Source organism: Rhodnius prolixus, unplaced genomic scaffold, assembly GCF_049639745.1.
Source record: "Rhodnius prolixus isolate KJV_2025 unplaced genomic scaffold, Rpr scaffold_5, whole genome shotgun sequence".
NCBI lineage: Eukaryota > Metazoa > Arthropoda > Insecta > Hemiptera > Reduviidae > Rhodnius > Rhodnius prolixus.
This window is the reverse complement of record NW_027411624.1, coordinates 21,777,705-21,791,727: the sequence shown is the minus strand read 5'-3', so window position 1 is coordinate 21,791,727 and position 14,023 is coordinate 21,777,705. Positions and strand designations below refer to the sequence as shown.

Here is a 14,023-nt window from a genome sequence, read left to right as displayed (position 1 = left end):
TAAATTATAATTAAAAAAAAGTTCGATGTCTTGTCTGGCAATAAAGAGAAAATAAAAGAAAAGATACAAAAAAACTAGTTAAAAACTCAACAAGCTGTAATATAATTATCAAAAGTGACAATTAGATTGTCAATAACAAATTAAAATTCAACCACACTTTCCTCACCTTGAGATAATCTCTCCTCGCTCGTATAGAATAATGATTCATAGGAAATTATTACCTTCACATATAGTTTTTATTTCTTTAACTAGTTATACTTCAAAAGATAATTGAGCTTTACCGCCGCTAATCTATAAAATAGCAAAACTACCTTCAATAATAAGCAATAAATTATCACTAATGGCGTGATATTTATGTGATAAAGGCACCATATTTATATATTTAAACAAATTAACAGCCTTCCAAATTTGCGTTCAACTTTTTCTTTTTTTTATCTTTTAAACCAATATATTTATACAAAGTTTAAATAACATCAAAAATTTTAAAAATTGAATAAAACTAATGTATACCAATTTGTTATTATTAAACACGCTGGCCTTCATTGTTTATTAAAATATTCTAAATAATGTTTAATTACTTTGATAGGTTGCCAGTTTTATAAATATGTTTGTTTATAAATGATGTTTATTTCTATTATTAAATATTATCTTGTCAGTATAATTTATTTCAATAATTATTAGTAATATTTTAGGTCTATTTGTTATTTTAGTTTTACGAATTTAATTTAATTGATATGTAGGTATATGAATTTCTAAATATATAATTATATTTAATTTAAATTAGAATTTAATTATGAATTGCCTGAACTAAACTTATAATTAGTTATTTGAAACAGATTAAAAACTGAAAAAATAAATTCTTTAAGCTTCATTTCAAAGACTTACTTTAACTTTTTACTTTAAAAAAAAAGCTATGTTGATCTCTGAACGTTAAATTAAAGCAAATCTAACTTTTATATTTAAAGTTATTATTTATTTTTAGATTTTTGACCATAAATTAATAAAATTAATTTCGACGGCGTAAACCTTTTCTAAAATTAGATAGAAAATTATGGAATTTAATTGGCTCTAATTTAAAGTTTAAGTATTCATCATTTTTAAAGGCGCGTTAACATCTGATGTCATTGTCATCATGTGATCAGTGATATCTTGCTTCAAGACAACACTGTCCATCACACAACACGGTCAGGAAGCTCTAAGAAGCTTTCAGGAATAGCAAATATAGATTTCCTAATGCCGTTAGAAAAATAGATGCTTGTAGGCTCTTCAAACGATGATTAGAAATGAAAAATGTGACGCGAGCAGAGAAAATCAGTATTTTTTAAGACAGTAACGTGAATGGTAATCACTTATAGCTCAAAAAATGTGGGTATTGACACGAGCCGTTGAGCAAAAGTTGCACAGGTGGGTGAAGAAACAAAAAAATCTTAAGGTAAATATTAGGATCTACGAGGACAGAGGAAGGCTTCAGTACGAAATAAGAAATGGCTGAATTGTTTGGGGAATCTAATATTGCGTCTTGTATGAAAGCTGGTAGATTACAATGGCTGGGACATCGGATGGTTGGTACAAGGGGCTCAAAGGAAGCTTTATATGGGCAGCCTAAGATTGCGAAGCGGAAATGTAGGACGACTTGCAAGACCAACGTCCTGCGTGGTTGGTGAACGGCGGCTAGTCAAAGACTAGCTTCACTCGCTTTCAGCAAATCGATTCAAAAGTTTCATTTAAAATGAATTCATTAATACATCAGCTGATTAATTACAAAATTTATATTGCGACCGAAATTTTTAAGTAGTTTTTTGTGAAATTGAATAACCTAACTTTCACATTATTCTTTGAAATATTCATTATCATCAAAGTAGACAATAAATTAAAAATGAAAAAATTTACGATAATAAATTATAAAATTAACCTGCAGTCATAAATAACGTCAATATTCACATGACAGTTAATTATTAAAAGAAAAAAAAAAGGTTGTGAACTGAAGAATAATGATCTAATTAAATATATAAAACAAAATGTTGTGGGCGTGTCCGTTCGCCCCTCCACCATTATAGTTTTGACAGTAATTAATTTGAATGGATAATTAACCTTTTCCATATAATTGACTATTTCACTTTTAGATAATATATTGCTCAAATATTTTTGAATGATGTTTACTAATTAATAATAAAGTGAATATTGTTTGAAGGAAGGTACAATTAAAATCTACTTACCAATTCTCTGAGTTTTTGTTACTTAAAAAATTCGAGTCATTGTAAATCATTGCGTACAGACAGCATTGATCAGTGATGTTGAGCAATACCTCGAACTGAGACCGAGCTATAATTATATCAATGTTGATAAAGTTAAGTTTGTTTTTCATTGTGCGCTTTAAAGATATTTAGGCTTAGTGTAGAAGCTGTTAAGTCAGTTTTTCATTGTTCGCTTTGAAGATATAACAATTTAGGCTTAGTGTAGAAGCTGTTAAGTCAGTTTTTCATTGTGCGCTTTGAAGATATAACAATTTAGGCTTAGTATAGAAGCAGATAAGTCAGTTTTTCATTGTGCGCTTTGAAGATATTTAGGCTTAGTGTAGAAGCTGTTAAGTCAGTTTTTCATTGTTCGCTTTGAAGATATAACAATTTAGGCTTAGTGTAGAAGCTGTTAAGTCAGTTTTTCATTGTGCGCTTTGAAGATATAACAATTTAGGCTTAGTATAGAAGCAGATAAGTCAGTTTTTCATTGTGCGCTTTGAAGATATTTAGGCTTAGTGTAGAAGCTGTTAAGTCAGTTTTTCATTGTGCGCTTTGAGGATATAACAATTTAGGCTTAGTGTAGAAGCTGTTAAGTCAGTTTTTCATTGTTCGCTTTGAAGATATAACAATTTAGGTTTAGTGTAGAAACTGTTAAGTCAGTTTTTCATTGTGCGCTTTGAAGATATAACAATTTAGGCTTAGTGTAGAAGCAGTTAAGTCAGTTTTTCATTGTTCGCTTTAAAGATTTAACAATTTAGGCTTAGTACAGAAACAATCCAATCTCATTTAACCTGAAACCAAATTAATTTACTCCAATTTTTACTACTACGACAGCTTTAAACCAATCATTTGAGTTTCCCTCACTACAATTATCTATTAATTAAAAATGGGTCTTGTTTAAGCCACATTACGCTATTAGATGCTTTAAGGAGCTAAATTTATGATAAGATTCACCAAAAACGTGAAGGCATCAACCATAAGTGATTATTGGCGCTTACTTTTTAAGGCTCCCAGCCGTGATCTAGAGTTTAGCCACATTCAGTGGCTATCAAAAGCGTTTAGTATAATCTCTCTGCTTCGACACTTATGCGTCAATATAACCTATTCACTAATCAATATAACCATCATTTTAAATTATCAGAATCGATAATATGGCTTTTAAACAAAATCATCCAACCAGAAATGTCTCTTCACAAAAGTCGATTTTGTTGGTATTTAGGATTTTTCTCAAACTTGGCTCTTACTTGTTAAATCAACATGGAGGTTTTCATTTCAGTGAATCTTTGGACTTATTACCTTACTAAGCATTTATAATTAAGCACGTATTGGTGGGCAGTGGTCTAGTGGTCAAGTAAGTGGCTTTGCAATTGGGAGATTCCCAGTTCGAATCCTGCTTATGGCTTCTTTTTATTTGTGAGACAAAATTGTTTAAAGTATGAGCTTCCGCTTCCGTCCACGAAACCTTATTGGTAGTTTGACGTTAAGCCCCGCCTCAAAAAATTGGCGACCATTTTACTTACTACAGGGCTGTAAGCACCTTAGCCTCCTTCAGCACAACATTCCACTCGTCCCTGTCCAAAACACCAGTCTTCTGATGTCGGTTTTGACATCGTCCAGCCATCTCAAGCGAGGACCTGCTCTTTTTCTTCTTCCCTCTGGATTTTGTTTCGGACATCCTTTCTACGAGCCCTAACCATCTTAATCTGGAGGCTTTAATGAAACAGCTCCAGATCTGGTTCGCCATATAAGTCACGAAGCTCTTAGTTCTGATTTTCCAAATATTATTTACCTTTACGGGACCAAATATCCTTCTTAAAATCTTTTCTTTCTAATAATAATAATAATGGTCTTGTAAACTAGCAATTTAGCTCTTCGTGACATCATTTTGGACAAGATGGTCTTCCGTAGGTAGAAATAACATCTATTTCCTGCAGCAATCCTATTCTTTATATCTTCTTCTATTTCATTTTTTTTTTTCAGTCAAAATGGCTTCCAAATATTTGAACTGAGTTGCTGCTCTAAAGGAATAATCTCCCAAATGGATATTCTCCCTATTTAATGGGGATCTAGACGTCTTCATGTACCAGGTCCCAGTTTTTTGGCTGCTCTTTCAAATTTCTGAAAGGATCCTGCTAATGCCGCTTTACTCTTTGCCGAGATTACAACATCATCCGCGTAGGCTAAATGTTGTGTTAATGTAGGCTAAGAAGGCGATTACTTTATTTTACTTTAATTAAGGACTTGAACTGCAGTGAAAGGTCTAGTAAGTGGTTACAATAGATTTTATTTTTTTACTTCGTTAAATTTTTTTTTTTATGATTTAAGGCGCGTCAACATCTAAGGTTATTGGCGCCCGGAGCTTTTTTCAGTGCACAGCCGGCCTCCGGACAGTGTTCTCTCGTTACAGACAACACTGTCCATCACCGGACAGTGAGCTGTAAGAAGCTCCTAGAAAGAGAAAATCTAAGGGTCAGCAGCTGAATTCGAACCCGGGACCTCCGCGTGGGAATCGAGTACGCTAACCACATAGCTAATCCCTCCTCTTCTTCGTTAAATTGATATATTTTATCAATCCGAGTGGAGTGTGAAGGGGCATTCATGGAAAAGGTAGAAGAGTTTAGGCACCTGGGAGTCTTGTTTAGCCGGGATGGCAGAATTGATCAGGAGATGCTGAATCGGGTGGGTGTAGCCGATAAAGCCTATGGTCTGATCAGGAATGTTGTGGTTGGTAAAAGAGAGGTCAGCAAAAAAGTGAACTTACCTCATCTTCAGTATGGGGCAGAATCGTGGACTATGCTGGATAAGCATGCAAGCCGGGTTATTACAGCTGCCGAAATGAGATTTCTCTGCCGGGCCGAAGGGAAATCTAAGCGTGATAAAATTAGAAATGAAACAATAAGGAGCAGCTTAGAGGTACAACCAAGTTGGAGAATCGGCAATTGGGGTGGTTTGGCCACGTCTGCAGGAGAAGAGAAGAGGAGAGGATTAGGTGCTTGATGGAGGCTAAATCAGAAGGCCTCAGACCAAGAGGCGGACCAAGATTACGGCTATTTGGATTACATCGGGCGATTGGCACAAAAGCGAGGTCAAACTAGGACTTCTATCCGAAAATTGGCGAATAACAGAGAAGACTACATCCGAAAGCCTAAGTTATCTAAAGCTCGCCGCTGAATGGCTTAAGAGCGAAGACAATGAAGAAGAAGAAGAAATTGATATAAAAATTCTTAGGCTTCAAAATGAAGCGAAACTTTCCAAATTGTAAACTGTAAAAACTAATAAGCTAATTTAAGCCCATATATTACACTTAATACTATCATAATATGGAAATATCAGGCCTTTTTTATAAATCGGCAACAAATCATGTTACAAAGATAATGATTACATTATGTATCACCGCGTGGGAGTTCGAAGCAACGTAGCGAAGAAATATTTCATGTTCTACTGTAAAAACTGTATTTATTTGTTATTTTATTTTAAGAATTAAAATATCTTAAACCAATGTTAGTGAGAATATTAAGCCTGATTTATAACTCCAACAGTTGGGCGGAAATAATTTTTATTACAATTATTTATTTTAAAGAAAAAAACCTTTAACATATTTCATATTAACTGTAAAAAAAAATTTAGGTTTATACAGCCATGTTAGATGAACGTTAATTCTAGTTCTATAATGGCCAGAGACGTTGCCTTGGTATAAATTTAAATTAAAAGTGGTTTCACTGACCGCATCACTCAATGAATATAAAACGGTAGGATATTCAATCTTAACGGCCAGCCATATGTTCGCCTTAAATATGACAATGACGAATTTTTATGAATTTGACTAAAGTTATGGTTGCGTTGCAAACATATTTCATTTTAAATTGGTTGCTTTTTTTTTTTTTATTGACGTCAGGAATATTTAGTTGTTAGTTTGCATGCAACTAGTAGTTCTTCATTTATGGTTTGTGCTAACTAGGTGCTTGCATTAAAAGGATTTTTAGAAGCAAGGAGGAGATTATTGCTTAAATATTGGCTACAACGGTTAGCAAAACATAGTTTGAAACTGATAAATATCTAAAGATTAGTTGCAATGAAACTTTATACTCAGAAAAATTTTTTCTTAGGCGAAATTATTCACTTTTCAATATTACCTCATTTTACAGCAAACCATAGTTGCAAAATAAATTAATTTTTCAAAGTCTTTAAAGAGTCGTTGAAACTCAAAACTTCGATCTTACCTGTCCAAAAGATTTTTCTGGGTATCTGGAAACTCTATTCTCTTTTACATCCAATCTTTGTGAAATCTGGAGTGTGTCTCAGGAGGAGTATTCTTGGTCCTATTCTTTTCACAATCTACCCAAGCGATATTCCTTTACCCAAGTCAAATACATCCCTGTTTTCTTTTTTGATAACGACAGCGATATTCTCACATCCTGCGATGTACCTGCACTCATCGCAACTCATCATTACTAAATAAATTTTTCAGTATTTTAAAATTTCCTAAAAAATGGTACCGACGATTTTTTTTGTTCTTGTTGCAAATATGTAGATCTCTTTTATGCCCTAGAACAACTGGTTCAGCACGATAAAGTACGGCTGGAGTGGATGCCGGGTCATGTGGTGATTAAGGGGAATGAAATAGCTGATCAACTGGCCAGGAATGGAGCTAGTACTCCTTTCATTGGCCTGGGACCAGACCCCGTAAGAGTGTCGTGCCCTTGCTGTGTAAACAAAGAACCAAAGTTACTCTTTGCTTGGGCAGAAATCAGATTACTCTGATTACAGGCCTATTCACGGGGCATTGGTAGGTTCAAAAAGCTTCTGTGTGCAAAGTGGGGGCTTATTAGCTCGGAATCGTTGTGCAGATTGTGTCAGGAAGAGGAGGAAACGGCCTTTCACTTGTTGTTCGATTGTTACCGAGCGGTTGCACTATGAAACCTTTGGCTATTTTCGGTAGCACAAAAAGAACTAGTAGGAAAAATCCTCAACCTCCTTAGTAGGGGAGGTTTCGTCTATTAGATCCAAAAGGGAGTGCACAATGAGCCTCTTTTGGCTGCAGTGCCTTGGGGCGTAGGTCCCGTCCAATCTACTACGTATTCTATTCTAACTCTTATGTGAAATATTACTCCACGAAAATTCGGTTAAAGGCACTTTTTAAAGAGAAAGATTTGTTAGTCTTTACCTCTGAAGTGCCTTGGCACTTCATTGCACTGTCTTGTTAGCTGTATAATATCTAAAAGAATCAAATTTAAAACGGAAAATTCAAATTTGGAGAAAAATCGTCTCAGTAGAAAACTGAAAAGATTTTTCAGTATTTTAAAATTCTCTCGAATCAGGCTTCTAGATTTTTAATTAAACTATTCACATAGTAATTAAAAACATAGATATCAAAAACTTTTAAATATTTGTTCCAGAAATTTTGATTAAGTGCACTTTGGCTGTAGATTTGGGTAGATTGAATAGAAATGACCGGTCCTGTCTCTTTCAGTACCCTATATCAGGAAACACGAGAAGAATTTACAGCTTGTCTTTTACTCACATTGCCAAAAAAAAAATCGTCCTCAAAGAACTGAATAAGGGCATTTAAAGACTTAGGAGTTGACGTAGAGACCAATGAAGGGAAGAAAACTCATGTAGAAGATGGATCAGGATGGAAGCCTCAGTAAGTCCAACGGTGCGGTACAAGTTCTTGAAACAGCATCAGCTGCCTTTAAAAGTACGTTAAGGCGGTTAAATGTTTGGTTAAAATAGAGATTGAAAGAAATTTCTTTCTTCAATGGATAGTACAAATTCTCGAAAATGGCTCCCAAGCATTACTGTAAACTTCTTATTGTTGGGATATGTTGCAATGTATGGTTACATTTCAGTGTAATGTACCGCTTTACAGGCAGTAATATTGGTTAGATTAGACTAGAATAAATCTTTGCTACAATAAATATGAACAACAATAATAAAGACATGAAGTACTGATGTAAAATACATTTTAACCTTCATAACAATGGTATGTGGAAAGCTAAAGATTTGAAGGATACAGCAGAATGCAGGGAAAAAGGAAAGAAAAACCTGCAGCTAGTGAAGAAAGTTAGAGAAGGATGTGTTTTAGTCTTTTGTGTCTGTAGGGTATAAAAGGATCTGTAAGAGGCTATGGATTAGGATGACAGTCTAGGATGGAAAGGAGTTCCAGCGGACGATTTTGGATATAGGAGTGTACCGGGGGATAATGGACGCATTCTCCTGGAGTGAGTCAATTTTAGTGCGTCTTTCGCAAGTCTGAGAAATTTGTTCTTGTGTTGTCCTGGAGTTTCTTGATGTTGCTACTACAAGTACAGGCTCCAGGCGGAGCAGGTGTAGAGCAACATCGGCCTAATGACTACTTCTTAAAGGAGTCAGTTGGTCATAGTCATTTTGAAGTCACGTGAGAGTAGAGGAAATAATAGTCTTTGTAGTCCAGTTTACCTACGTTTACTTTGACCTGAACTTGTGTAGTGAAAGTCAGTTTGTTGTCCAAAGTTAGGCCTAGGTAATTTAACGTGGCTAGACCATGGGATCAGAGAATTATTGTGTCTAATTTGTCGATTAAAAGAGGGTCTACGTTTGGTAGTATAGCGTTAGTCTTATCGTGGTTTATTTTAATTCTCCACTTAGTACAGTATTTTTATTAGTCTGTCGGTAGCAAGAGTAAGTCTGTTGGTGTTCATTCTCCAAGATGACGTGTATTGGTGAGAATTAATATGAGCCAAATATTCAGCGTTTTACTCTTATATACTCTAATACGAGGGTCGTTTGAAAAGTCCGTGCAAAGTCAGAGAGATAGCACCACTGGCGCGTATCGAGGTTATGTTTAGTTAGTAGCATCTCTTGGAAGAACACACACCAAGCTTCAGCCAGATCGGTCTATTTCTTTGTGTTTGGCATTCGTTTGAATCGAGGAAGTCGAGTGATTTTCAAAAAATGTACGAAAAAGAATTTCGTGTGTTGATTAAACACGACTTTATGAAAGGCAAAACGCCTCAGGAGACTAAAGAGAAACTTGATAAACATTATGGTGACTCTGCACCTTCGATTAGAACAGTTTATAAGTGGTTTTAAAATTTTCGGAGTGGCCATATGGGCACAAGTGACGCTGAATGTTCTGGACGGTTACTACTCCAGAAATCATTGATAAAATCCATGATATGGGGATGGATGACAGAAGAGTGAAGGTGTGTGAGATTGCTAGTGCTGTGGGCATCTCGAATGAACGGGTACATAATATTTTGCATCAACATTTGGACATGACAAAGCTATCCGCAAGATGGGTGCCGCGATTGCTCACGCTTGACTAAAAACGAAATCGTGTGAAGTGTTGCAAGGACGGTTTGCAGCTGTTCCAGAAGAATCCGCAGGACTTTAAGCGTCGTTTCGTCACTGTGGATGAAACATGGATACATCACTACACTCCTGAGACCAAAGAACAATCTAAACAATGGGTTACCAAGGGGGAATCTGCGCCAAAAAAGGCGAAGACCGTTCCTTCGGCCGGAAAGATTATGGCGACTGTCTTTTGGGATTCGCAAGGAATAATCCTCATCGACCATCTGGAAAAGGGTAAAACTATTACAGGTGCATATCATTCATCGTTATTGGACCGTTTGAAAACCGAGCTGCAAGAAAAACGCCCACGATTGGCCCACAAAAATGTCCTTTTCCATCACGACAACGCACCAGCTCACACCTCAGCAGTTGTGGTCGCAAAATTAATGTAAATAGGGTTCCAACTCGTTTCACATCCCCCCCTATTCTCCAGACTTGGCTCCCTCGGACTACTATTTTTTCCCCAATATGAAGAAATGGCTGGCGGGAAAAAGATTTTATTCAAACGAGGAAGGTGATTGCAGAAACGAATGGCTATTTTTCAGACTTGGACAAATCCTATTATTCGGAAGGGATCAACAAACTAGAGCAGCGTTGGACGAAATGTATAAGCCTAAAAGGAGACTATGTTGAAAAATAAAAAAGGTTTACCCCAAAAAATTAAGTAGTTTTTATTTTTGCACGGACTTTTCAAACGACCCTCGTATACTCTAATACTCTTACTGATGAGTTCGAACATTGAGAATAGCAGCAAGAGACAGTCATGTGAGTGGTCATACCAGAAACAAAATGATTATTTAACTTACGTAATTGCCCAGTTGTCTCTAAACATTTCAAAAAGTGAATAAAATATTCTTTAATGCAACAAAGACATAATTTCAATTCTTTTGTCGCTGCAGCTTTTTAAAACTTGCTTAAATAAAGGTAAACGCTATCGTAAATCTTATTTTTTCTCCACCCGAGAATCTTGATGGGTATCTCCAAACCAGAATATATAGCTTAATATTTTATGAGTGTTTCTAAAATAAAAAAACTTTCATAGTCTCATAAATTCATTTTTATTATCATACCAAAAAGAGAATGTTTCAACCGTGCGCTGGTCATTTTCAAATTTTCGGAAATGTTCCAAAATACATTTCATGCAAAAAAAGTTGGTTTTTGTGTTTTTTTGGGGAGGTCAACCAAGATTGCCGGAATAAAAATGTGCAATCAATAAGATTATGGTCATTTATTAACTGTTAAAAAGAATTTTAAATATATTAATAAAGGAAAATCGAATAGCTAAAAACTAGATAAATTATTCGATTCCTTAAAATCGATCAGAATAGTGTGAAAAGAGGTATGAACCCTCACACAACTACTACTACTTTCAAGTTTTTTAACTTACAACTTCTTTGTATTCCAATTATCAACATTTGAGTTGTATTAAATTCTATTGCACAGTTTGTAAAACCATACATTATACTGAAATCAAAAGTTATTTTTGGAAATCTATCTCAGCCGTTCTCCAGCAACTACCCTAAAATCGATTTTTTGCTAGAAAAATGATAAATGTTCACAGAAAATCCTAGTAGCCACTTACAAGGAAGTCTAAAAAAAAAAAAAAAAATATTGAACAACCCACATTAAATAAAGATCAACTTCCGTAAACTCTGTTAATATGGTGAAGTTGATAATTTTCAGCACTTTCTGACAAATTGCTCTGTTTTTTTCACCTCATTCAGACACAAATATATCGCTACATATCTCACTAAAAACACAATTGAATCTTCGCTAGTGATTAATGACGAAACTAAATTGAACAGTTTGTATATATTTCTGATTAATTGTTTAAATTTGAGAAAATGCTTGATTGAATGTTGAACTTAAATTTTTAATTGTAACGATTCCTCCAGCTGACGTAGTACGATACTTAGGACTGTACATTGACAAGAGACTCACCTGGAACCCACCACATACTCGACTGAAACGACAAGAAGTGAACAGACGCTCCTAGCTACTTAGTAGACTACTTGACCGTAGATCCAAACTCGACATGAATCACAAACTGACTATTTACAAGACACTGTTAAGACCGATATGGACATACGGAGCAGAAGTGTGGGGCTCAACCAAATCCACTAACTCCAAACGCCTGCAGACACTACAGTCTAAAATCCTACGGAAAATCCTGAATGCTCTTAACTACATTTCTAACCTTACCATACACACTGACCTTCACATCCCTTTTGTCACTGACCTAATAAAGTCTCGCTACCGCAACTTTCACAGCCTCCTAGCTCTCCATCCTAATCCTCTTGTACAACAACTCTCGTCTCCTCACCTTCCAGACAATCCTCCTCGTCGCTTGAAGCGGAAGTGGCCTAGGGACCTACTGTTGTGAGTGCAATCAACTGAGAAAGAGTTCCATCAATGGGTGGTGACTCTTACATGTTTTTCATGTGAAAATTTAACCAGTTTCATCAAATTTACCTGATGCAACATTTGTTGTAAGGGTAAATATGACAAATAAAGTGAAAAAAAATAAAAAATTTTTTGATTATTTTATTATTATTTTAAGTTGTACTAAGATGTCCTCGATTATTTTGGTAATTACACTACTGTTCTAATTAGGAGTTTTCTCAGAAAAAAGGCTTCTTCTCTTTGTTATAACTTCTATTTTTGTGGGTTCTATTTATTCAGCTACTATTGTGTTCAAAAAAATTGTGTACTTGTTTTTGTATAAGACCAAGTCTTTATAAGCAATAAATAAATATAATTGCAATTATTTAATGGCGTAAGAGACTGTAAAAAGTCTATTTTTTTTTTAAACTTTATGTAACTAAAACCTGCTTAAAAAATTCTGTAGTTTCTAAAATTTTCTCTTTAAAGGTTTAAGAGTAACATAACGTACGAGGGTCGTTTGAAAAGTCCGTGCAAAAATAAAAACTACTTAATTTTTTGGGGTAAACCTTTTTTATTTTTCAACATAGTCTCCTTTTAGGCTTATACACTTCGTCCAACGTTGCTCTAGTTTGTTGATCCCTTCCGAATAATAGGATTTGTCCAAGTCTGAAAAATAGCCATTCGTTTCTGCAATCACCTCCTCGTTTGAATAAAATCTTTTTCCCGCCAGCCATTTCTTCATATTGGGGAACAAATAGTAGTCCGAGGGAGCCAAGTCTGGAGAATAGGGGGGATGTGAAACGAGTTGGAACCCTATTTCCATTAATTTTGCGACCACAACTGCTGAGGTGTGAGCTGGTGCGTTGTCGTGATGGAAAAGGACTTTTTTGTGGGCCAATCGTGGGCGTTTTTCTTACAGCTCGGTTTTCAAACGGTCCAATAACGATGAATAATATGCACCTGTAATAGTTTTACCCTTTTCCAGATAGTCGATGAGGATTATTCCTTGCGAATCCCAAAAGACAGTCGCCATAATCTTTTCGGCCGAAGGAACGGTCTTCGCCTTTTTTGGCGCAGATTCCTCCTTGGTAACCCACTGTTTAGATTGTTCTTTGGTCTCAGGAGTGTAGTGAAGTATCCATGTTTCATCCACAGTGACGAAACGACGCTTAAAGTCCTGCGGATTCTTCTGGTACATCTGCAAACCGTCCTTGCAACACTTCACACGATTTCGTTTTTGGTCAAGCGAGAGCAATCGCGGCACCCATCTTGCGGATAGCTTTGTCAGGTCCAAATGTTGATGCAAAATATTATGTACCCGTTCATTCGAGATGCCCACAACACTAGCAATCTCACGCACCTTCACTCTTCTGTCATCCATCACCATATCATGGATTTTATCAATGATTTCTGGAGTAGTAACCTCAACAGGGCGACCAGAACGTTTAGCGTCACTTGTGCCCATATGGCCACTCCGATAATTTTGAAACCACTTATAAACTGTTCTAATCGAAGGTGCTGAGTAACCATAATGTTTATCAAGCTTCTCTTTAGTCTCCTCAGGCGTTTTGCCTTTCATAAAGTAGTGTTTAATCAACACACGAAATTCTTTTTCGTCCATTTTTTGAAAATCACTCGACTTCCTCGATTCAAACGAATGCCAAACACAAAGAAATAGACCGATCTGACTGAAACTTGGTGTGTGTTCTTCCAAGAGATGCTACTAACTAAACATAACCTCGATACGCGCCAGTCTGACCAGACTCAGATCTCTCTGACTTTGCACGGACTTTTCAAACGACCCTCGTACGTCTCTGGTTTTAGAAATTCGTTAGGTTCTAATCATTACTGGCCTTTATATTTCCTTCTGATAAGGCAATTACATAGAGTAGGAAATAACAAACAAAAAACACAATTACAAAGAAAAAATACACTAATTTTTTTTATTATAGCACATGTTTCGTGTCAGTACATAAATAAAGAAATGCAAAACAATCTCTTTAATGATCCAGTAATAAATACAAAGAACAACTTTAAAAGAAACCAGGAGAACACTTTGTGGTTTA

General features: G+C 35.6%; 1 protein-coding gene across 1 annotated transcript; it reads left to right on the top strand.

The window, feature by feature from the left end:
* The first annotated feature begins 4,835 nt into the window (after nucleotides 1-4,835).
* On the top strand, nucleotides 4,836-5,234 carry LOC141458123 (uncharacterized). Its single transcript, XM_074135719.1, has one exon. It carries the CDS (start codon nucleotides 4,836-4,838, stop codon nucleotides 5,232-5,234), a length of 399 nt encoding a protein of 132 aa, XP_073991820.1.
* Nucleotides 5,235-14,023: the final 8,789 nt, after the last annotated feature.